Raw genomic sequence first — 25,563 nt, 5'->3', positions numbered from 1 at the left:
AGTTACAATCTACACTGCCATTAGGATGGGATAACAATTATTTGGAAAGTGGGGGAGGAGGCATTCACCAATATCATGGATCTGTGCCCCTTGCCATGCTTCAATGACTCTGGAGCTGTAAGCAATAACTCTAGGACCCTTTCTCACAACAGAACACAATTTTTTAATCTTTCTCTTTTCTCTTTTTCCACTTGACTCACCTTTCAGCAAAGAGGTGGAGGGAACGTGAAGTGGAAATTTAAAAAATATGGCTGTCAAATTCAGATGCCGCTAAATGATATGAAAATAAGTGTGATAATTCCCCAAAAAAAAATGTAATGAATTTAGCTTGCTTGTGCTCTGCCTACTAAATGATATTTTATTTATTATGGTGAATATGTAGCCACCTAAGCATTTATTGTGCATCTGAAAATAAGCTGATGTTTCATTTACTACTTCAATTTCAGATTTGGCAATGTGGAGGCTCACTAGAGATTGTAACATGTTCACACGTTGGTCATGTCTTCCGAAAGGCTACACCTTATACCTTTCCTGGTGGTACTGGTCACGTAATTAACAAGAACAATAGACGACTTGCTGAGGTGTGGATGGATGAATTTAAAGATTTCTTCTATATCATATCCCCAGGTAAGGAAATATTTCACAGTAATTATGTGAAAGATACACAATCAAGTAAATGTGTCATATATATTTTGCTAGAGGGATGTCTGTGGACAGGTTAAATAGTCCTTACCACTTCTGTTTTAATCCCTGGTTACTCTTGACTGAAAGATTCATATTTTGTAGAGATAATATTATAACATTTTAAGAATACTGCAAAACCACCAAAGGGGGAATTTCTGGATGGCCCTGCCCTATTCTGTGTCCTTGATTTTTTTTTTTTAAAAAAAGAAGATTGATATAATTGACACTAATATCACAACATAAAGAAGCCCTGTTTGTTTTGGTGAAGTCAAAATGGATACTTTAATTTGTTTTTATGTAGAAAGTTAAACCAACCAAATAAGAACTGCAGGCAAATTACAATAAGATTTCTCAGCTATCAATGTCAAATAGAATTTAATTTATCAAGAACTTCCACAGGGCACTTTCTAAACACTACCTATCTTATCTCTTTATTCACAGCCATATGAACATATCTCTGGTTTGATTTTATTTTCTTTGAAATCCACCCCTGTTTTCTCCTTATCTTATCTCAAATAAGACTGTGAGACTTTTGAGCATTGATTTACAAATGATAGTATTCATTTATTTGTTTACATGTTTCTACAATTTAAGGATTTCTTTACAAATTTTAGATAATGTGCATAGTTTCCTTTATATGTATATTTAGCTGTTTGTCTTTTATAAAGTACTAGCTGTGCCCGGCCACGCGTTGCTGTGGCGAAGTATGGTGGTATGGGAAATAAAGTCTTGAGGAATTGGTGGTAGTTAAGGTAAAGGGTAAAGGTTTTCCCCTGACATTAAGTCCATTATAAATGGGTAATATAGCTGTGTGGAAGGGCCTTGAGTCTACACTGCCATATAATCCAGTTAAAATCAGATAATCTGTATTTTATAGGCAGTGTGGAAAAGGCTTAAGTGAGGCCTAACTCTGCCTGTCCCCTGGGCTGAGTGGGTTGCTAGGAGACCAAGTGGGTGGAGCTTAGCCTTCTAACTGGCAGCAATTGGCTAAAAACAATTATTCCTCTCCCTCTAATTAGGACTTAATTTTTCTTTTCTTTTTGTTGTATGAACGTAGAGGCATGGATGAGCAGTTGTGCTGCTAAGTTTAGTGTTTCTGGGATGTGTAGTTTTGTTGTTTTGTCCTAGGCCGAAATTTCATTACCCTTTTATATATATAGATTCATAAAATTGGAGCCTTTTTCAAAATTCCCCACAAACCTCACAAGTGTATGAATTCTTGTGGTGAGTTGTGTGTTCACCCCCCCCAACAACAAATCTCTGAAAGTATGAAATGATTGCTTTAACCTATAGAATCCAGTTGAATTTGTTTCCATTCCTAGCCCTAAATCAATATTAATATCTGCTTTCCAGTTAATGCCTATGTTATGAATAAAATTGTTTTCACCATTGTTAGTTTCCTTGTACTGAGTAGGAAACACACAAAGCAAAAGACAACATTTCCCATCACACTGTACTTTGCTGTTTTCCATTAAATTGTACTATGCTAGGTGAAAACATAGTCATGATTTGGTATATTTTGATGATAGAAAATGTTTAAATAATGCTTTATTGTTCTAACTACACATCTGACTTGAATTTGGTAATGTATTTCTATAGCTAGGCATTGAAAACAAATCAGCCACTGGCAATTCTAGGAAGTTTTCTTCTATAGAATCTCCACTTCAGAAGGTTTAGAGATTAATCTACATTGAACAGTTCTTCCCTCTTGCTCCTCTCTGGACCCTCGATAATATGTTTTTTTTATGTTTGTGAAGTAGCATGGAAGAAAAGCAATACCCATGATCTGATTTTCCTTCTCTCCTTATGTGTGGTCTCAGTAAGATGCGATTTAGGTTTAGTCCAAGACAGACACTTACAAGAATTCACTTGATGGGTAACAGAATAGTATATATAGCCCATTAAAGCATATGACAAAGTAAATAGCTGTATATGACATATACAGTTAGGTGCAATGTATTTACATACATACCCTACACTTGAGGAATAGGAATTGTTGAACAACTGGGAAGGGTGATTTTTTATTTCAGAGGAACATCTATCTTCATATGTCATTCCTTTACAGATATATCTGCAGCCCTCCCCTTTCCGTCAACACACATGCACACTAGAAGCAGATGTTTTAGTATCCTTTTAAATAACAAGAATAAAATGTGTGGCCTTTGCAAACATAGTGGTGAGTTGTGTGTTTTTTCATATGAAATGCACACCAGCAGGGCTGCACATTTGTAGTCCATGCTATGCTTTAACAAATAAGGCCACATAGCAAGCATTAAATTCCTAATTTAAATGTTGCTTGAAATTGTTGCCTGAAATGTTGCCTGGTTCTGAGGGATAAAAAGAGATGCTTTGCTTTAAGGCACTGCATAGACATAAAAATTCTAATATAAAATTTCTAATAAAAGATATGGAACTTTTATGTCTTACTTTTACAATCAATTTCTTAGGGGTAAGAAATGGGGGTAAAAGTATTTGTAAATTGTTTAAGTGAAGGGTTTTTAAAAAATATATATTTACAGGTTAATAAATTACTTGAAGGTATGAATATAACAAATGTCCATGACCCAGTTGTTGTGGAACTTCAGTTTAAAATTCACTTACAATATAATCCTATACATAAATATCTAGAAGTTACTTGTTTTTAATGGGAGCTGTTTAATGAGGAGCTATGCCTGTATGGCTATTTGCCTTCATATTCAGTTACTCAAAATTCTACATTATGATAAATTGGAAATAATTGCAACTCGGGATTCATTTTAAAGACTCTTAAGAAAGTTTCAATTTTCTGTTAAAACTGTTGTTTAACTTCAAACTACCTAATGTAGCAGATAATTTGAAGTAAAGTGACTCAAGGCTGAAACCACTCTTTACTGAATTTTCACTCTTTCAAATGGAAAGGACGTTTTCTTGATCAAAGTCAAGAATTGAAAACTCCAAATTGTAGCTTTGATCAAGAACAAAATAACTATATTTATCTATACAGTTGGTTTTCTAGTAATTGGTGCTTTTTTTTCTTTGTATTTCTGAAAATCTCTTGATTGGTAGGAGCCAAGAGAATGAGGGGAGTTTTTATAAGGCACCAGAAGTTTTATGAACTAAGGCATTCCACAAACATTGGTATTACCATATTTCTTCGATTGTAAGACACCATTGATTGTAAGATGCTCACTAACTTCAGTACCACCAACAGAATAAGCTTTTATTTATATGTATAAAAAGCACCTTCAGTTCTAAGATGCACTTCATTTTTAGATATGTTTATATGGAGAAAGAGGGGCATCTTAGAATTGAAGAAATGCAGTATTTTGTTGTTTTTATTGAGGCTTCTATCAGAAAAGTTCAATTTAATATTACTTTTGTGTTGGTGAAGTAGTTGAGCTAATAACTCTGCGTGTTATGTAATGCAGAGTTTAATTGTAATTGCTTTTCTTATGGTTCTCTATTTTGATTAAGTTTTTAATTATGCTTAGTTTAGAACAGCATGGGTTTTCTGAGAGATAGGGCAAAGGTTATATTCAATAATTACTTCAGAAACAAAGCAAACACTTTAGGCTAACAAAGAGGATACTGAACATTAAAAAAGCTTTCAGGATTATTTAGAGACAATGATTAATTATAAAGCCATATTCCTTAGTGTTTATGATGAGCAAATTAAAGGAAATGACAATCAGACTTTAACTTGTATGCTCCCACTTTTTCTTTGCTTCTCCATCTTAGAGTCACATGCTTATAAAGCAGTAGATCTTTCTATGCTCATTTAGATTTACTCCCAAGTAAAATGTGTAGGATTGAGCCTGCCGTCTTCAGTAATTTACTAGCTCTTGTGTAAGCCTACCTCTGTTGACATAAAGAGGGATTTATTTCCAGTCGTCATGCATACAATTGCACTTACAGTTTTATTAAAGCTTTTACACAAAATACTTTCAGACTGTTAATTGTTGGTATAAATCAGCCTTGTGTGTACACACTGTGGGCAGGATATAGTGGTCAAATTCTCCTGTGGAATTCAGAGGGAAAATAATAGGTATAATACTTTTTCCTCATGGGAACCCCATGTGTCCCCCAATTGTGGGAATTCCACAAAGCCAGTTTTCAGGAAGTATAGAAAACCATGGGAGTAAAGGTAGAAATAATTGTGGCAGAACAGTGGATTTAGCCATTACCTAGTAGACACAGAAGATGTTACATGCAGATGAGTCAGAGGCTTGGCAAAGGAAATTCATAATGCTTTCAGCTAACAATATTAAGACTTGGGGGAAGAAAAACTTACCAGTTCTCTTCAGGATGGAATTGTAAATGAGAGAGTGCCCTTGAACTTTAAAAAGCACAATCTCCTTGGTGTTCTAAGTAGAAATATAATTCATCACTAATTTTCTTCTTGAAAAAAAGAAATGAACAATTTAAGCAATGTTCTTATTTTCCAAGACAGACTTTTCAAAGTTTTCATAAACCATTTGTAATTTAGTGCTTCTTCTATGCAAAATTTGCATGTGGCTGTTTAGCACAGAACCTACCAGCTGCTCCCTCTAAAGAGAAGGACGTTTTCTGCACAGAACAACCATGTGTGAATTTTGCACAGAACTATGAAGATTCAGGGGCCCCTGGTGGTGGCATAGTGTGTTAAAGCACTAAGCTGCTGAACTTGCAGACCGAAAGATCCCAGGTTCAAATCCCGAGAGCGGAATGAGCACCCGCTGTTAGCCCCAGCTCCTGCCAACCTAGCAGTTTGAAAACATGCCAATGTGAGTAGATCAATAGGTACTGCTCCGGCAGGAAGGTAACGGCGCTCCATGCAGTCATGCCAGCCACATAACCTTGGAGGTGTCTACGGACAACACCGGCTCTTCGGCTTAGAAATGGAGATGAGCACCGACCCCCAGAGTCGGTCACGACTGGACTTAACGTCAGGGGAAAACCTTTATGAAGATTCAATCTAGGATTCTTCTTATCCGGCATGAAAAACATATTTTTCAAAATATTATTTCTATCTCTGTTTCTAAGGCACTGAGGTGATAAAAACCCCAAATCTGGTCCTGGAGGACTTGTTCAAAACCTATGTGTACATGCACAAGGAAGTTTTCTGGGGCTACTTGCAGTAAAAATCAAACCTACTATTTTACCAACTACTGACGATTAACCTTTTTACCAACTCTTGCACAAAGGCTATGCAATGCTGTATATTTATGTGCATTAAGGCCTTACACAATACTCGAAACTTAATTATTAGCCCGATTGAGTTAAATATAGGAACCACTGCCATGGTAAGCACTCACTATACCAGAATCTAAATGGGTCTAAGCACAGTCCCTAAAATGGTAAATCTGAAATTGCACTTGCAGATTTCAGACTTACAAATAAAAATATATTAGGATGCAATTATTTTATGACCAAAGGAAACAATATAGAATTGCAGCAACTACCAAAAAAAATTCAAAACAGCAAGTCTTATTCGGCACAAAATTGTCATGTAGAGGGTTTTTTGTACAGAAAATAGCACTTTCTGCAGAAGCAGTTTTCTGTGGAAATAATATTTTTATTGGGACCTTTCTCTGTACAAAATCCACACTTAATTTTTTATGCATGAGATACATCATTTTATGATCAGGAAAAATCAGTTTCTGTGCAGAAAAAAATATTCTTCTACATAATATTATTTTGTAGTATTACCCTACATTTAAACCCAGAATTTTGAAGATTGTTGTTATTCCAGAATTCATCGGGGTTTACTGCCACACAAGAACCATGTTTTTAATAATATTTCAAATATTGTAAAATATTCATTCCATCCCTAGGATTTTCTGTGTATTACTCTTTAGATACCTGAGCAAAGACAGTTTTTGCACTTTCCCTGAGTTCTCCCTACAGCAAAATGAAATGACAACTATAATAAGAATATAGAAAACAATTTAAAAAGAACATGAGTCATGCTGAGCATGCATACACACACACATACACACCCTGAAATGCACAGATTCAAGAGATAGATGTCTGCTCTACATATCCTGTATCTGTGTGAGAATTTTATACTATTAAGTTCATTTTGTTTTAAATGATGTCAAAAAAGAAGTCATTGAAATTGTCATGATGAACAGCTATATAAATTACACTATGTAACACAATTTTTGTTGCTGGATTATACATGTCATTTCCTAATTGGTTTTATCATAAAAACATGGAAAGGGTTTATTAAATTGCAAAAACTTTGTTTTTGCGGGACATCCTGCAGCATATTTTGCTATTGTTTTTCAATGAATATCTCATAAAGTCTCAACCAACTTAACATAGTTGGTGACATAGTTCTGGAGTATATTGACTACTTTCAGTGTAAATATCACACAGTTAAACAGGAAATAACACTTTCAAATTGTTACATAGTGTTACTGATGGCATGATCATTTTCTTTTTGGGCAGGAGACACAGTGCCTAAATTGTAAAAATGTGAATTTGCTAATAAACTGAACAGAAAGTATTTACAGAGTTTTTTTTTCTCCAGGATTGTTTCAGTGTTTCTTCATAGATTTCTTTGAATATCACGTGATATTAGAAGATTTTTCCCCAGTTTTATATAGTCAATCTTCCTGCAAATGCTGGGCAAGTATTTTTCTTGCCTTCCCTTGGATAATGGATTTTAAGGGGACAAAGGAGAGAGAGATGGTGTAATATGATAGTAAACTCAGATTCCCTAATCTTGAATGTTTCAATTACAGCAAGAGAGTGGCTCAAATGATGGCCCTGATGCATTAGAATTACAGCTCTCAGAATTCTTTGCTCTGCCAACTAGGAGAGTTGTCATCCAAAAACATCTGAAGGGTCACATTATCCTCTTCCATGAACTTGAGTTTGCCCCTTTCTAAGGAGGATCAAATTCATTCTTCCTTTTCCTGTTTTTCTGAAATGCTATCTTGCACTGGCATGCAAACAGGACAAAGTATGGCTAACACTGAGAGCCAGCGTGGTGTAGTGGTTTGAATGCTGCATAATCGACATTATGGTTCAAATCCCTACTTGCCCATAGAAACCTCAGGCAAGTCAAATTTTCTCAGAATTATGAATAAATCTTGCAAAGAAAAACACGTCAGTGGTTCAACTTTGGGTTGCCATAACCTGAAAACAGTGTGAAAGCTCAAAATGGTAACAATGGCTAGAGCTATGTAAAGGTAAAGGTTTTCCCCTGACGTTAAGTCCAGTCGTGTCCGACTCTGGGGGTTGGTGCTCATCTCCATTCCTAAGTTGAAGAGCCGGCGTTGTCCGTAGACACCTCCAAGGTCATGTGGCCAGCATGACTGCATGGAGCGCCGTTACCTTCCCGCCGGAGCGGTACTATTGATCTACTCATATTTGCATGTTTTCGAACTGCTAGGTTGGCAGGAGCTGGGGCTAACAGCAGGTGCTCATTCTGCTCCTGGGATTTAAACCTGGCACCTTCTGATCCAAAAGTTCAGCAGCTCAGCGCTTTAACGCACTGTGCCACCAGGGCCCCATGGCTAGAGCTAGCTAACCAGAATTGTTTCCATCTCAGGCTTAACAAAACCAAATTCTTACATCATGGCAAATTGTGATTAGAACAAATGCAGATGGATAAAATAAATGTGTGTGTATAATATGAGACTGGAGTGCTTGGCTCCTTTTGTTTTCAACCTCTAAATAGTTAGTGACTTTCTGTGCTAGGGAATGAAAAATCATAATGCTCATAAACGTTAGTGTATGGTATTATTACTTTATTTTTGTTATTGTAATTAGATGAGATGTTTATCAGTTGGAGAGATTTGAGTAGGAAGAAAAGGGAAAGGGGGTTTAGAGAGATCAGTAGGAAGCAAAGCGTTTTGGAGAGAATGATAGCAAGAAAATAAGTTTGGAGAGATATGTATAGGGCAGACATTGGCAAACTAAGTGTTCATACTTTCAAATCTTTTCTGAGGCAAACTGTTCTATTATACTGGATGGGAAAAGAGAAAAGGGAATTGAAGCTATAAACTCAGGGGAAAACCGATGCTTGGGATAATTGTAGCCTTCTGATTCTGTGTCGCTTCTATTTGCTGCTGTCGAATGTGCATAGGCATATTTTTCCCCCTCATTACTTGTGTCTAACATGCTGTACTCTCATGGGATGCTCCATGCTTGTCTCAAAGCAATGCTTGTTCACATAGCGTGTGTTTTTGTGTAATTTCAAATATCTCAGGAAGACATTTCTGAAATGTGTGTGATTTTGAAACCATCATTGCTGGAAATGTACTGTTATATGGTTATGGCATCATTACGTAAAGACCTGAGGCACGCTTTTGTATGGAATCCAATCTTCCTTGGAAATAGCATTTATGTTTCACAATCAAGTTCATGTATCCAACACTTAACCTGTGACTCCTGCACTGCAAACACCACAGAGTTGCTATCAGGGTTCTGCAAAATTATATACATTTAAATTGAAACCAGTGGCCTAATCTAATCAGCTAGAGTAGAGCCATTTGAATAGAGTACTAAATAATAAGTCAATATAGTACAACCTCTGTATCTCCAGGGATTATGTTCCAAGACATCTTGTTAATACATGAAACCACAGATAATAGTGAACCCTGTATTTCAGCTATACTTGAGCTAGAAGCATAGCACAGAATTACCTAAGTAAAGGTTTTCCCCTGACATTAAGTCCAGTCGTATCCTACTCTGAGGGTTGGTGCTCATCTCCATTTCTAAGCCGAAGAGCCGTTATTGTCCATAGACACCTCCAAGGTTATGTGGCCAGCATGATTGCATGAAGTGCCTTTACCTTCCTGCTGGAGTGGTATCTATTGATCTACTCACATTTGCATGTTTTCAAACTGCTAGGCTGGCAGAAGCTGGGGCTAACAGCAGGCGTTCATTCCGCTTCCCGGATTCAAACCTGCAAACTTTTGGTTCGCCAGTTCAGCAGCTCAGCGCTTTAATTTGCTGTGCCATCGGGGGTATATATTATATACTATATATTATATAGTATACAATATAAATACTATATAGTATATAGCAGGGGTCCCCAAACTAAGGCCCGGGGGCCACATGCGGCCCTCCAAGGTCATTTACCTGGCCCCCGCCCTCAGTTTTATAATAAAATATATTGTATAAAAATATTATAATGTAATACAATATAACACTAATAATAATACCATATAATAATATTAATTATATATTATATATTACTAATAATATTACTAATAATATTACAGTATAGTGGTATAGTTTAATATAGTAATATATAATGCTAATAGTGTGCTATGCTAATAATATAATATATTGTATATATAATTTGTAAGCCACTCTGAGTTCCCTTTGGGGTGAGAAGGGTATGATACAAATGTAATAAATAAATATAGTAAATAAATAAATTTTAGACTTCGGCTCGCCCAAAGTCTGAAATGACTTGAAGGCACGCAACAACAACAACAATCCTAATGAACTTGACTATCTCATTGGCCAGAATTGGCTCACACTTCCCACTGAAATCCTGATAAATGTATGTTGGTTAAAATTGTTTTTATTTTAAAATATTGTATTACTCTTTCATTGTTCTTGTTGTTTTTGCACTACAAATAAGACATGTACAGTGTGCATTGGAATTTGTTTGTATTTTTTTTTCAACTGATAATTTGGCCCTTCAATAGTCTGAAGGATTGTGGACTGGCCCTCTGCTTAAAAAGTTTGGGGACCCCTGGTATATAGTATGTACATACGTATGCACATTGTAATGAAATTGATTTAAGCTTTAAAATGTGAGCCTTGATTGAAACATTGGAATTCCACTCCTAAAAAACAATGGTAGCTGAGCACTTGGACAAATAATAATAATAATAATAATAATAATAATAATAATAATAATAATAATAATAATAATAAACTTTATTTATACCCCGCCACCATCTCCCCAACGGGGACTCGGGGCGGCTTACATGGGGCCATGCCCAGAACAATACAATATAACAAAATATAATAGAACAACAAATCATAGCACATTAAACAACACAATAAAAGAAAATATACACTACATTAAACAAGATCAAAAGAACAATAAAACCAAGGGCGGGCCACATGAACACTAGATTAAAACTCAAGGTGAGAAAGGAAGTCAGAAAGGAAGGGATTGGATTCTGATTTGGATTTAGAAAGTGAAGTGGAAGCTGTTTTCATGTCCCTCTTCCCCTGCAGTGCTTAGTGAACCAATCCACTTTCTTCTAGAGAGGTGGTTCCCAAACTCTCTTCCTCCATATATTTTTGACTTCAGGAATTTTGGGAGCTGAATTCCAAAACGTATGGTGGGATAAAGGTTGGGAACCATTGTTTGGGAGACTTTTGAGGAACGACATGAAAGAAATAGGAATCAGAGAAAAACCATCACCACTTCTACCTTCATTTGGCATAGACATGGGAAATTTTGACGGAAGAGGTGATGGAACTAATTTTATGCCCCAACATCCTTTGGGGACAGCAGAGACTCTAGCAAATAATGTCAAATGAATGAATGAATAAATAAATAAATATTGCAGTGCCTGTTTCCAGTCTTGAAAACAGACACTTTTCAAAATGTGAAACAGTGTGGGGAGAAGGCCGTCTACAACCTATGGTAAATGGCCTTTTTTGCAGACTCCCAAGAGGCATGCTTTACCCTTTTCTGTTAGAAAAAAAAGGCTGTCTGAGGAAGTAGACTCCCTTGTGTCAGGAGTGACTTGAGAAACTGCAAGTCGCTTCTGGTGTGAGAGGATTGGCCATCTGCAAGTACATTGCCCAGGAGATGCCCGGATGTTTTATCATCCTGTTGGAGGCTTCTCTCATGTCCCCCGCGTGGGAAGCTGGAGCTCACCCTGCTCCTGGATTTGAACTGCCAACCTTTCGGTCAGCAGTTCTGCTGGCACAAGGGTTTAACCCATTGTGCCACCAGGGGCTCCTTTCAGATTCAAAACATCTGGGGAGGGAAAGTAGTTATAGCTTCATTGTCACACTTTATCCACACTTTTGGTGGGAAATATCCATGGAATCCCAGTTCCCTTATGTATGTGAGAGAGCATTCTATTAATGGAAGCACAAAGTCTAACTCATTGACTAGAAAACCTGAGAATTAACCATCTCTAGAGGTTTTTAATTAATCCCTATAAACAGATAGCAAGTGCTAAGATGTATTAAAAGACAGGCATGAGTACTATATAGAAAACTCCTCGTAAATCTCACAACTTTCATGAAAGCTGTGAAAAGACGCTGCTTGAGGACTGTCAGTACTTTGCTTAGTACTTGCGAAAGCTAAGCAATTACTCTGCCTAGCGTGAGCATCTATATTTATCACTTTCCCCATAGTGCTTGCTAACTCTTGGTTACTATGATTAAGCTAGCTGGGAAGAGTATATTTAGATTAGCTGAGAAATTTACCAGGCTGCTTCATGTATTAAAAGCAGAAGTTAAATTTGCTGATGTCGATTTTCAAAGGTGAATGTAAAGATATGTGCTAAAGGAGTTGATCTCTTTGTTCTGCTGATTGAAGGAGCTGATGACTTATTCTTTCAATCTTGCTAGGGATTTGTATGTTAAGACTCCTGGAAGCTTACTTCTGCCTGGGAATTTGATACAGTTCTATAGTGTCTAGAATCGAAGTGCAATTTAAAGACATTTCCCGGCTTTTAGAATATTTTATGAGGCACATCTATGTTAACTTCATTATAGCTCCCAATTTTCACAGCGGGTATCTTAATTTAAGTTTCATTGGCATGAGTCATTTAAAAAGTGAACGGCTTCCATGCATTTATTTTGAAATCACTGTCAGAGAAAACCATTATCTCAAGACTGGTACATGAAAATGTTCATTTGACACTGATTCCATATTGTCTTGCCAGGCAGTCAAAGCACCCTGTATGATCCAAATAACTGAATGTGCCTCACGTAGAGAAGCAAAGGTACAGCTGCAGATTAGGAGCAGTTAAAAGGTAGATGAGAGAAATCGTGTTGTAATACACGAGGACATATTTATAACAATATTAGTAGGACAATTATGAGGATTTCAAACCCTCCCAATCAGATGCTTGGAAAAATAAGCATATAAAACCAATGGAAATACTAATTTTAAATTGGACTATGGAGCTGCATGAAGTAACTCACTATTTCATCTATGCTCTGCTTATTTTGCTTATAGCTTGTTGTGAAAATGGAAAGCAGAGGGACTTAGAAGAAGTGTGTCTGTATTTTAATAAATAAGTAACTTTTTGTGCATACGAGGAATTCCAAGTGGTATCAGTTCATATAAAATATACAATTTGTAAGGTGGGTTTTCATGTAAGTATCCTACAGCTTTTCAAAAAAGTGCTGTTAGGGTCACGAAACTGGTTATACTGCAAGATCCAGCCTATTGTTATATTTAATATATAGCTCACTTATTATAAACACACTTTCAGAATTTATTTGCTGAGCAATTCCCTTGTGGATACATTTAAGAGAACAATGCTCAACTAGGATTACAATTTTCTTCTTTCAAAACAATGCCAACAGTATTTCATTTATGCTGAATTAAGATTGTCAACAATCTGTCATTTAACAGTTAAGTTTGGGGGGGGGGGGCAGTCCCAAATAATCCCACAACGAAGCAGGTTTTTCTGGGAAGGAGAGTAAGAGGAAAAGTATTGGGAGGCTGAAAAAGACAGAAAGCAAAAGGGGGTGAAATAAAAGGCAAGTGGAGAGGCATAACGACAGAAAAAAGGAAGTGAGATGAAATACTTAAGCAAACATTGAAGAAACAGTACTTTAAATGGCTAATACATTTTATTGATAAAACTGTTATCCTTATATTGGATTAGGAATAAAAATGGCCCATTCACTTATTACGAAATTAAGCTTTGTGTGTCCCTTGTGAGTAGTATGAACATTTGTTGATATGGTAGTTGGAGAAAATGGATAAGAAGGAGGGCATAGATGGATAGTTGAATGTGGAAGGAACTGCATGGATTGTGTGCGCTTATAGCTGAAGGATGGCTGGAGAATGGGGGATGGACAATGTATGGCAAGGGGATCTACTGATTTTTGGCTTTGACCATACCCACATCTGCTATGTACTCTCTGGCCACTTTCCTCCAAGAAGATATGAAAGACTACAGATTGCACAGGATTTCTTCTTTTACCTTCTTTTTAAAACTGTAGCAAGCAAAAAGCCTGGTAGTGTACAGTAGTGTGGCCCTCTGGACATGGCCTTTCCCCAGTCTGAAGCCCTGCTCCCTCAAAAGGGAAAAGGTATAAGAGAGCAAATGAGCAACAGCCATCAAGAATCTGGGGTTCAGATGTACGCAGGCGTTTGAAGAATAAGTATGTGTTGGCTTCGACGCGGTATGAATTAAGGCTCTTGTATAAGGTCTGGTGGATGAATGGTATAAGCACCTCGCATTGTTTTAAACTTTGTATATTGTATTTTACGACTGTTTTAACTGTTTTAATGTTTTAGTTCATTGTATAACGGTGTAACGGCATCAGTTGCCACTTATAAGCCGCCCTGAGTCCCCTCGGGTGAGAAGGGCGGGATATAAATAATTGAAATAATAAATAAATAAATAAATAAATAATAAACATTTAAATCAGTGGTTCTCAACCTGTGGATCCTGAGATGTTTTGACCTTCAACTCCTAGAAATCCTAACAGCTGGTAAACTGGCTGGGATTTCTGTGAGTTGTAGGCCAAAACACCTGGAGACCCACAGGTTGAGAACCACTGGTTTAGAGAGAAATGAAAGTGAACACAAGACTGAGGAGTGAAGAGAGGAGAAACTGGTCAGGTATCATTTGATTTCAGCATAGCAAGAGGGTACAATGTGATTCTCAAACTGGTTTTATCTACCAGAATTCAGACTTTTAGATTAGTAGGCAAAAATTAGGATGACAAAAACGTTTCCAGCTTTCAAAATATAAAATCTGATATTCACTTTCCCAGAATTGAGAGTAGATATAAGAGCAAGTTAATAAATATAAAACACCTGTGGAAGGGTGAGATTTTTATTTACTTTATTGTTAAAATTAAGTTTGCATTCAGAGGGATCTTGTAGTAGCACCTTAGTGGCTACCAAAGTTGCTATCACAAGTTTTTGTAGATCTTAGGAAGTACTTAGGCTATGAAAGTGTATGCTACCAGTTTTATTCTTTCAGTTTCTTAGGTGTTACAAGACCCCTTTAAAAGGTAAAGTTTCCCCTGACGTTACGTCCAGTCATGTCTGACTCTGGGGGTTGGTACTCATCTCCATTTCTAAGCTGAAGAGCCGGCATTATCCGTAGACACCTCCAAAGTCATGTGGCCGGCATGACTGCATGGAGCGCCGTTATCTTCCTGCCGGAGTGGTACCTATTGATCTACTCACATTGGCATGTTTTCAAACTGCTAGGTTGGCAAAAGCTGGAGCTAACAGCAGGCGCTCACTCCGTTCCCGGGATTTCAACCTGGACCTTTTGGTCTGCAAGTTCAGCAGCTCAGCGCTTTAACACACTTCGCCACCGGGGCTCCACAAGACCCCTTCACATCCTGATAATCCAGACTAAGCACAAGTATGTCTTTACATTCAGAGTTTGGTAGGGGATAGAAATGAAAGGCAGAGATGAGTTGAATTTATCATATTCAGCTTTGGCACAGTGGGAGAGATTCTGCTGTCACTCACATTTTTAAACTTGTTCCTTTTGGCTTCTGTATCTCTACTGAGGTCCATTGACTGATACCATTAGTTATGAAAAAGGGTGTATTTCAAGGTGAGCATGTTGGGGATCAGATTGCATGGGACTATTTAACATGTGACAAGAAGTGCTTTGTAATGCCAGTGTGAAAGTTGCATTAGTCAAACTACTTTTTTGCACTACCAGTATATCTCTTATTTTTTCATTTTCATGTTACTTGCTATCATACATTCCCATAAATACAGCGAGACTCAAAAGTGTGTGACAATTTCCTTCTTTTCACTTCGTTTTATGAATTACACTGCCTGAAACTGATTTTCAGGTCTTTCATGGAATTATTATTTCTCAAAAGTATGAATGATGTATATGTGAGTGTGATTCTTTATATGCAGTGTAAACCATAAAATAAAATGACACACACAATTTGTAATTTTGTCTGAGATAAGAAAGTGATCCATTTTCAGTCTATTGAAATGGGAGTAAGATAGCGGATTTGCTTACAGCACAGATGCAGGACTCATACTCCATAGATACCTGTTTTTAAAGCTCTCTCCACCTGCAGGGAGATACACAGACAAAATGACTGGTCACTGAGAAGCATGGGAGGACTTCTCATGGCCAATGCAGAAGTCTGCAATGAAGTTGCTGCAGAAAGCCTGAAGCAGATGCTGCTCTAAAGTAGATGGTGCTTTCATTGGGAAAACTGGGAAAGCATGGTTGTGATACGGGAAATATGCATAGCCCTTAGTTATCCCAATAATCAGTTGCCTATACAGGCAGCCCCTGAGGCCCCTTCCACATAGTGGAATAAAATCCCACATTTTCTGCTTTGAACTGGAATATAGGGTAGTGTGGACTCAGATGCTACTGCTCAATCGCATGGTCGCTTCCTGACAGAGTATTTTGCAGCGCAGCAGTAGTTGGATGGAATCAGTGGAACGCAGAACGAAGAGACACCCAGAGACTTTGGTAAAACTATATACAAGTTTTACTGTAAGCAGTAATAATCAAGACAAACAGACTTGCAGATGAACACAGGACTCTAGGCAGACAGCACTCGACTCAACACAGAACAGAACTGAACTGATGCAATCAACAATGCATACACACTTGTGTCTGGACACTCCCCAGTTCCAGCCACACATCAAGGACATCACAGCTTCTCAGTAATTAACTCTTTCTAGACTATAGTACACTCTGGATGATGCAATCAGTATGCAATACAGACAAGACACAAATTGCATTTAAACACTACCAATACACAAATCCCACATTAACACTTCCGACTCTTCGGAGGTCCACGCCAGACCTCTCTGTCGGCTGTCACCGCCCCCAGTTCCTTCAAGGTCAAGCTAGTCACTTCAAGGATACTGTCCATGCATCTCGCCCTTGGTCAGCCTCTCTTCCTTTTTCCTTCCATTTTCCCCAGCATCGTGATCTTTCCCAAGCTTTCCTGTCTTCTCATAATGTGGCCAGAATATTTCAATTTTCCAAAGGAAAATATTGGAATTGAATCCAAAAGCAATCGGCACTGAGATAAAATACAGAGCTAGCTAGCACACAGTCTTTCTCTCTTTCTCTCAGAAGCCAGGATGCCACAGAAAAATGGAGGAACTCACTTTGGTATATATAGACCAGCTTGGCGAGAAGACACATGATCCACTTTTTTGCTCTGATTGGCTCAGGCAAGGCTAAGGAGGGAAACCCCTCTGCATGTGTATGGTTGCTGCCACGGTTCTCCCAAAAGCAACTGAAAGTAGCCTTTTTCAGCAGCCACATGGCCCGTTTCAGCTGAGTCAAAGCAAACCCCACCACTCTGGGGTTTCAGTTTCTGAAACTGCTGGCTTTTCTGGATCCCATTTTGAAAAATGTCACCATGCACACCCCTAGTGTGTACTATGTCAAAGGATGGATATACATATAGATTGTCTTTAACCACAAAAAGAAAATAATATAATAAAAAGTTGAGGATTAATGGTAAGGTTAATGATAAGATTAGTATTTGTTTCATGTTGTTAGCTACCTTGTCTCTTAGGAGAATCATAGAATTATAGAGTTGGAAGAGACCTCATGGGCCATCCAGTCCAACCCCCTGCAAGAAGCAAGAAAATCTCATTCAAAGCACCCCCGACAAATGGCCATCCAGCCTCTGCTTAAAAGCTTCCAAAGAAGGAGCCTCCGCCACTGTTTTAGCAGTCACTAGCCACTCAGATGAGGACCAAGGGCAAGAAGGAACCATCCAAAAGTGTAAAGAAACTTTAGATTTTACAGCAGGGGAATATTTGAACCAGATAAGATTGAATTGATAGTATTTCCTCTTCCATTTCTTTTTCTCAAAACCTGTTGTTGATTAAGCTACAAACCCTCCTAATCAACATGTGCTACTCACAAATATCCACGATCCAACATGCTTACCAATCCTAAAGACAGAGTGTTCCAACAATGGAATTCCCTGTCTAATCACTAATTTTAAAACTACATTTTAGTTATTTTTTCAAGTTACTGTTTTAGCTTCTTGTGTAATTGTTAGTGGACTGAGCACCCAGGCAGCAAGCTGGTTACGGGAGATGTTTCAGACTGAAATTCCCATATTCTCTGATCACTGGTCATTCTAGCTGGGGCTTGCGGACATTGTTTGTATCTATATAGGATATTGATATATCTACGCTATTTTTATGAACCATCTGGAGAACATCTTTGACCTTGAGTAGGCTGAAACAGATCCATATGAGGTTTTACTATTTACTCCGGCACTTTATTTTATTAATTGATGGCAGCCAGTTTTTACCTGCAGGTATTTCTGCATTTTTAAAATTGAACTATTTTATTTTATGCAATGCTATGTGTGTTGGTAGTGGTTGTTGTTATAATGTTATGTTATTGTTTTTATACTTATGTAGTTTTATGTTATATTCCACACTCGGGAGTCCTTTTGTAAGCCGCCCTGAGTCCCTTCGGGGAGATGGTGGTGGAACATTAATGAAGTTTATTATTATTATTATTATTATTATTATTATTATTATTATTATTATTGTGGTGTTATATTGTTTTGTTTTGTTTTATTTGCTGTATACCTTGCCTTTTCCTCCAATCTCAGGTTCATTCTGGAGGATGCGAGGTTGTCTGCTTCTGGACTAATATTTACTGGCTTAATTATACTTTAAATATTATGTATTTTTCCTTAACTTGTGTAAACCTCTTGAGAAAGGTGTACACTCACCTTTATGGTATAAGTGGACAAAAGAAGGAAGGAATATGAAGAACAGTTTGCCTGTAATGTTTATATTCTGGTTCAAAGCCTTAGTGATCTTTGACTCATAGAGTTGTTGGAATTAAATAGGGACAGCTGGTAAGGCTTTCATATCAGTCAAGCAATAAATCCTAGTTCAGACTTGAAATGCATTCTTCCATTTTTTGTATGTTTTCCACTAAGTAGTTTCAGCAATTTGAATAACTCATGTAAAGTTCACACTAAAACCCAGAGTTGATTTGCTCCCTCATTGATATACAAATTACCAGCCACTACAGGTACAACATAGTTTGGATCACGACCTTCCTAATCCAATACATTTTTATTGAGTTATTTTTCTCTAATCCAGAGAAAATGGTGACTCTGCTCATTAGCTATGTCGGTTTGCCCCACTTCTTTATCATTCTGGTCTATTTTTTGTTTTATATTAAAAACTTCATTGGATTGTGAGGAGAGTTGGGGAGGATATGCTTGATATTAGCTGGATTTTTACAAAATGATTGACTTCCTGCTTGGTGCATTCTTGCCCTCTGGCAATGAAATGTAAATTTTTGTCTTCATTAACCTTAACTGGTCTCTAAACTGGGGATTTACAGTAAGTTGAAATACTGTGGCTGGGAATTTGGGGGAGCTGAAGCAGGTTTTCTTCAAGCAATTGCTTTCAAATAATGTCTCAAATGCTCTTGTCCTTAAGGCTTGATGAAAATTATCTCTTCTAAGCATCTACCATTAAGTATTTCCTCCTTTATTTTCTTTTTGAGCAATTTCCATGCTACTAAATATTAATTGCATCGGCTTCAGCATTTTTTTCGTATCTTCTAAATTTGTTTCACCTTATGCAACAGTGAAACATTGGAATAAGATCTAATATATATATAATATTTTTACTTGTAAGCTTACTCTTTTAAGTTTTTTTTGAAGTATACAATTGAAATATAAATTTGATGTTTATAGCAGTGTCCTTTTAACCTAGCATTCCATCAAAGGTATAATAAAATAAAAGAGTATTCTAGCATTTATAGTAAATAAATACAAATCCCTGCTAACTTGAACAGGACTACGACAACATGTCTAAATAGAAATTTATCGCAGCATCAGGAAATAAACTAGCATATTGAGGCTTAAGGCACAGACTTAAGGAAGGAATAAATTGTTCCAGGTATCATCTGATGTCTAAGTCAAGTGTGATCTACATGTTATATGTCTGCTGTAGTTGTTTTCCTGTTCTGGTTAACAAAGACTTAAATCATACTTTGTTCTCCTAGAACAGTGTGGTCCAATCTTTAGTTACCCGAGGGCCAATCAAACTTTAGTATAGGAATATGAGGACCAGAGACATTCCAGAAAGAAAACTAATTACATAATTAATATTGAATTACATAATTAAAATATTAATATTGAATTACATAATTAAAATATTTTTCCAGTAAGAAGGGCAAGGGCCAATAAAAATGAATTGGTGGGCCGCATGCAGCCCGCAGGCCATGGGTTGGATCACACTGTCCTAGAACATGATAAGAAATGAAAATTGAGAAAACAAAATGTGCAGATTTTAAAATATTTCTACTCAATATCATGTATTCATTGTCTGACAGTGTCACTTGTTGAGAATAAGATGGTGAAAATCTAATATTTATTAATAAACTGGTCTTCTGAAGAGCTTTCACTTTATGATAACTTCAGATTACCAGGTAATTTTTAAAATGAGGAAGTGTTCCAAATAACTAGGGAGGTTTATCTGGACGGTAACCACCCATGGCTTGAAAATACCCGCCCCCTTCAAAAAAAAAACCTGTTCTACAAAACAAATCTTGATGTTGTCATTTTATAGTTTATATAAGGGACATCATTTGACTATACCACTGTATATAGTGGGACTTGAGCATTTGGGTATGTCCTGGGGGGAGGGGGGGCCTAGAACTAGAGCTCTTTGTTGTTTATTCGTTCTGTCACTTCTGACTCTCTGTGACCTCTTCCTTCACTTAGCCTTCCTTATGGTCCATCTCTTGCATCCATAGGTTACTATGGGGAATACCATTGCTTTAACTATGTGGACCTTCGTTGCCAGTGTGATGTCTCTATTGTTCACTATTTTATCGAGGTTGGTCATTGCTTTCCTCCCAAGAAGTAAACATTTCTGACTTCCTGGCTGCTGTTTACGTCTGCAGTAATTTTTGCAGTCTGTCACTGCCTCCATGTTTTCTCCTTCTATATACCAATTATCAATCAATCTGGTTGCCATAATCTTGGGGTTTTTTATGTTTAACTGCAACCCAGCTCCTCAGCTCCTCCTCGCTTTCAGCCATCAAAGTAGTATCATCTGCATATCTAAGGTTGTTAATACTTCTTCCAGCAATTTAACTCTTGGATTCTTCAAGCCCCGCACATCGCATGATGTATTCTGCATACAAGTCACTGTATCCATAGAGATGCCAAAGTATTAATTGTATGCTTGTCATGCTACTTATAAGAGCTGTATGTGGGTGAAGATCACACTTTAGTTTTTCACAGTCCTTGTGACTGATGATCTAATTCCAATACTGTCACTGTGCATTTCCCTGTTTTGAAGCTGAGAAAATGCCTCAAAGACCTGCTAAAAGAAGGCAATCTAAAGTTCAGCACTTTGGACAGTTCTAGGTTGGGATGAACTAGTGGGGATCTTCCAGGATTGAGCTGGGGCCTGACATTCCTCCAGAGCTGGCTCACCTCTGACAATATAAGAGGAGCAGGTGATATCAATATCAATAGAAGCAAAAGAATTTAAGTAATATTTCTATTTTCCACATGTTTGCATCACTTGAATGTTTGCATCACTTTATGTTTGCATCACTTGAATAGCACAAAAAGCCTCTGCAAGTCTTATTTGGGCTCTGGTGAGATTTATTATTATTTTATTGTATGACACAGCAAACAAGATAGATATGCTGGATTTCGTTTCACAAAATCACAAGTCGAACACTTCCCAAGTGTCTAGGACTGTGTGATATATTTTCGGATGATGCGCGCAGATCCCAGTAGGGTGGCCTTTTGCAGTTGGCAAATTGTAATTTTGTCAATGTCTATTGTTTCCAAATGCCGGCTGAGATATTTTGGCACGGCACCCAGTGTGCCCATCACCACCGGGACCACCTGCACTGGTTTCTGCCAGAGTCTTTGAAGTTCAATCTTGAGGTCCTGATAGCAGCTGAGTTTTTCCTGTTGTTTTTCATTAATGCGACTGTCACCTGGGATGGCAACATCAATGATCCAAACCTTTTTCTTTTCCACAACTGTGATGTCTGGTGTGTTGTGTTCCAGAACTTTGTCAGTCTGGATTGGGAAGTCCCACAGTATCTTTGCGTGCTCATTCTCCAATACTTTTGCAGGTTTGTGATCCCACCAGGTCTTTACTGCAGGCAGGTGGTACTTGAGGCATAAGGTCCAATGAATCATTTGGACCACATGGTTGTGCCTCTGTTTCTAGTCTGTTGTGCGATTTTCTTACAGCAGCTGAGGATATGATCTATGGTTTCGTCGGTTTCCTTGCACAGTCTGCATTTTGGGTCATCAGCTGATTTTTCGATCTTGGCCTTAATTGCCTTTGTTCTGATGGCTTGCTCCTGGGCTGCAAGGATCAGGCCTCTGTCTCCTTCTTCAGTGTCCCATTCGTGAGCCAGAGCCAGGTCTTCTCCTTATCAGCTTTTCCTTCAATTTTGTCAAGGAACTTTCCATGCAATGTTTTGTTGTGCCAGCTGTCAGCTCTAGTTTGTAGTGTGGTTTTCTTGTACTGATTCTTTGCTATGCATCATCATCATCATCATCATCATCATTATTATTATTATTATACACTGCTTTGTCTTCCCCAAAGGAGATTCCAGAAAATGCAAGAAACATTGCAAGAAAATGTTTCATAATTCATCCAAATGCAAAAGTAACACAGATTTGTAAATCGAATGACATTATCAAATGCCAGATGACATTATCATGTGTTTAAATGTCAGGTGTGCTTTGCATAACCTCAAGAAATGATTGGAATTAGAAAAATATTGATGAAATCATGTATCAGCTTCTAAACACTATGCTTTTGCATCATATCAACTATTACCTATCTTTAAAGACAGGGAGACTTTCAAAAGGTCCTCAAATAGATGTCTTTTGTCATTTGTCTTTCCTTAATGTACTTTGCTTACTCTCTCTTGGCTATGTGATTTCTGGGCTGTTTTACTTTTTAAAAGTCTGAACTTATCAAATAATATCAGAACTACAAGACTCTAGATACTGTTTCAGAGAATAATAATTTCTACCACATGGTATGTCTATTGCATCTGCATTTCCCCTTATGTGTGTTATTAAATGAAATTATGTCCCTGAAAAAATTATTTAAATAGTTTAAGTACCTTAACTGCCTGGTTTTTAATAATTCTGCTTTCATTCCAGTGTTTTCAAGTTTGCTTCAGATGTTTCTATTTTTGGTGCATTTTTCTGTCCTATTTATATGTAGATTGTATAGCTTGTAATATAACACACGTGTCTTAGAGCAATAGTCTTGCATTAGACAAAGATCTAAGTTCGACTACTAACTGTGCTGTGAATTCATATAAAAATATTAAAATAGAAACACAAATGCCCCTGCTGTGGTTTGATATCTGTGATATAGGCAAAGCAGCAAAGTGTGTTCCCATCTTGCTCACAGCACTAAGCTTCTTTAAAATTCCACATAGCACAATAATGCTGACAATCCCACACCTCCCTTCTTTCCTTTTCTCTTACTACTTTGGCTATGGAAGAAGCACATTTAGGTACTTAGTTGCACAAATACAGAAGAACTGGTCAACAGAAGGAGCTGAATATCTCTTTTATAGGAAAGAATTTCAGAGACAGGGTTTTAGAAAGTAGACAAGTAATTAAATCTATATATGCATGTGCCTGAATCCACAGATAGTCACCAGATCAGAAAGTTGAGCAGTTAGAGCATTTACAATTTGGGAAATACCCCAGTTTGGATTCAAAGTGCTCCTCTCTGTTAATGGAAGTTTCTTCTGTTCATCTAGGTAGGTAAAGGTAAAAGTTTTCCCCTGACATGAAGTCCACTCGTGTCTGACTCTGGGGGTTGGTGCTCATCTCCATTTCTAAGCTGAAGAGCTGGCATTGTCTATAGACACCTCCAAGGTCATGTGACCAGCATGACTGCATGGAGTGCCGTTAACTTCCCATCGGAGGGGTACCTATTGATCTACTCACATTTCCATTTCAAACTGCTAGGTTGGCAGAAGCTGGGGCTAACAGCAGGCGCTCATTCCGCTCCCCGTATTCGAACCTGCAACCTTTCGGCTGCTCAGCACTTTAAAACGCTGCACTACCAGGGGCTCTTTGTTCATATATAGAGAGATAACTCATCTCCCTCCCAAATTTACAATGAAACTTTCTTTCCCTTTCTCTTCATACCCCTGAAAGTTGATGAATCCACATTGTTTTGAGGCATAAATACCTTCCCTATATTGGGCTCAGAAGAAACATTTGTTTATAAATCTAGTGACATGGAAACCTAGAGTGCATCTACACCTTAAAATGAATTCAATTTGACTCCACTTTGACTGTCATGGCTCAATGCTATGGAACCATTGGGAGTTGTAGTTTACCAAGGCACCATCCCTCTTTGGCAGGGAAGGCTAAGGACCTTAAAAATTCCTCCAATTTCATAACATAGAGCCATGCCTGTAAAACTACTTTCAATCTTCAGTGTAGATGCACCCCAAGTCTCACTATTGTTAGTAGATTTCTACTCTGTTGTTATGTGCATTCACATTGTTTCTAACTAATAGTGACCTGAAGGCAACCCTATAATGTGAGTTTTCTTGGCAAGATTGTCCAGAAGGAGTGTACCTTTGTCTTCTGCTGAGGCTGAGAAAGTCTGACCTGCTTAAGATCTCCATGGTTTATCAGGATGTCCATGAATCTTGTTTTTCTGAGTCATATGCCCCATCTCCACTGATTATTTAATACAGTTTGGAACTGCTAGCTCCAAACTGTGGTGATGACTATACAATGAACTCCCACAAAAGCCTGTAAAGAAATCTCTTAATGTGCATCAGTGCTCTGTACTTTTTTAAATCACCATCCAAACCTCAAACTGGTTCCAGGTTTTCCTATGTAATCATTTGCAGTGAAACCACTTTCTTCAATAGCAGTTTGAAACTGCATTAAATGGTCAGTGCAGATGGGCCCACAGTCCAATATCCAAATCATACAAAATTATTTCTCCAGATCTATGTTTACCACAAACTATAACAGTTCATTGGATCATGTTTTGTAGCATGTACAGTAGAGTCTCGCTTATCCAACATTCACTTATCTAACGTTCTGGATTATCCAACGCATTTTTGTAGTCAATGTTTTCAATACATCATGATATTTTGGTGCTAAATTTGTAAATACAGTAATTACTACATAGCATTACTGCGTATTGAACTACTTTTTCTGTCAAATTTGTTGTATAACATGATGTTTTGGTGCTTAATTTGTAAAATCATAACCTAATTTGATGTTTAATAGACTTTTCCTTGATCCCTCCTTATTATCCAACATATTCGCTTATCCAACGTTCTGCTGGCCTGTTTATGTTTGTTTACCCCTTCCTTCATTACATTGCTGGAAACCCTCAAATAATGGAGCTCCCTTCCAAAGCAGGCATGGAGGAGGCAAGCTGTTTGTTCTCTTTCTGCTGGCAGGTGAAGAACCTTATATTCAGATGGGCTGTAGGAACCCGAGGACAAGTCATTTTTGTGTTTGCTTTTACCATTACAATTAATTCAGTTGGGTTTTTAATAGTACATTTTGTTTTAATGTCTTTTTATTTCTGTTCCAATTATGCATTGATGTAATTCTGACTGTATTACTCATTGTACCTGTTTATAATCATGTGGTGAGTCATCTGCAATTCCATTTAAAGACTGGACAATAAATAAAAATAACTCAATAGGTCTCAGCGTATAACATTTTAGT

The 25,563-nt window shown here is 37.5% G+C and overlaps 1 protein-coding gene across 6 annotated transcripts in view; it reads left to right on the top strand.

Moving 5' to 3' along the window:
• Positions 1-25,563, top strand: part of galnt13 (polypeptide N-acetylgalactosaminyltransferase 13) — a 270,709-nt gene that overhangs the window by 188,761 nt on the left and 56,385 nt on the right. For all 6 annotated transcript variants that reach the window (XR_010001363.1, XM_003225380.4, XM_062965663.1 and 3 more), the window contains exon 8: positions 447-627. Coding sequence is in view for 5 of the 6 variants with exons in the window: in XM_003225380.4 (XP_003225428.2) it covers positions 447-627 (181 nt within the window). In the remaining variant the exon portion in view is untranslated. The remainder of the gene's footprint in view (positions 1-446; positions 628-25,563) is intronic.

This window comes from Anolis carolinensis, chromosome 1 (assembly GCF_035594765.1).
Source record: "Anolis carolinensis isolate JA03-04 chromosome 1, rAnoCar3.1.pri, whole genome shotgun sequence".
NCBI classification, from domain to species: Eukaryota; Metazoa; Chordata; class Lepidosauria; order Squamata; family Dactyloidae; genus Anolis; species Anolis carolinensis.
The sequence above is the reverse complement of the archived record's forward strand: the minus strand, read 5'-3'. Positions and strand labels throughout refer to the sequence as shown.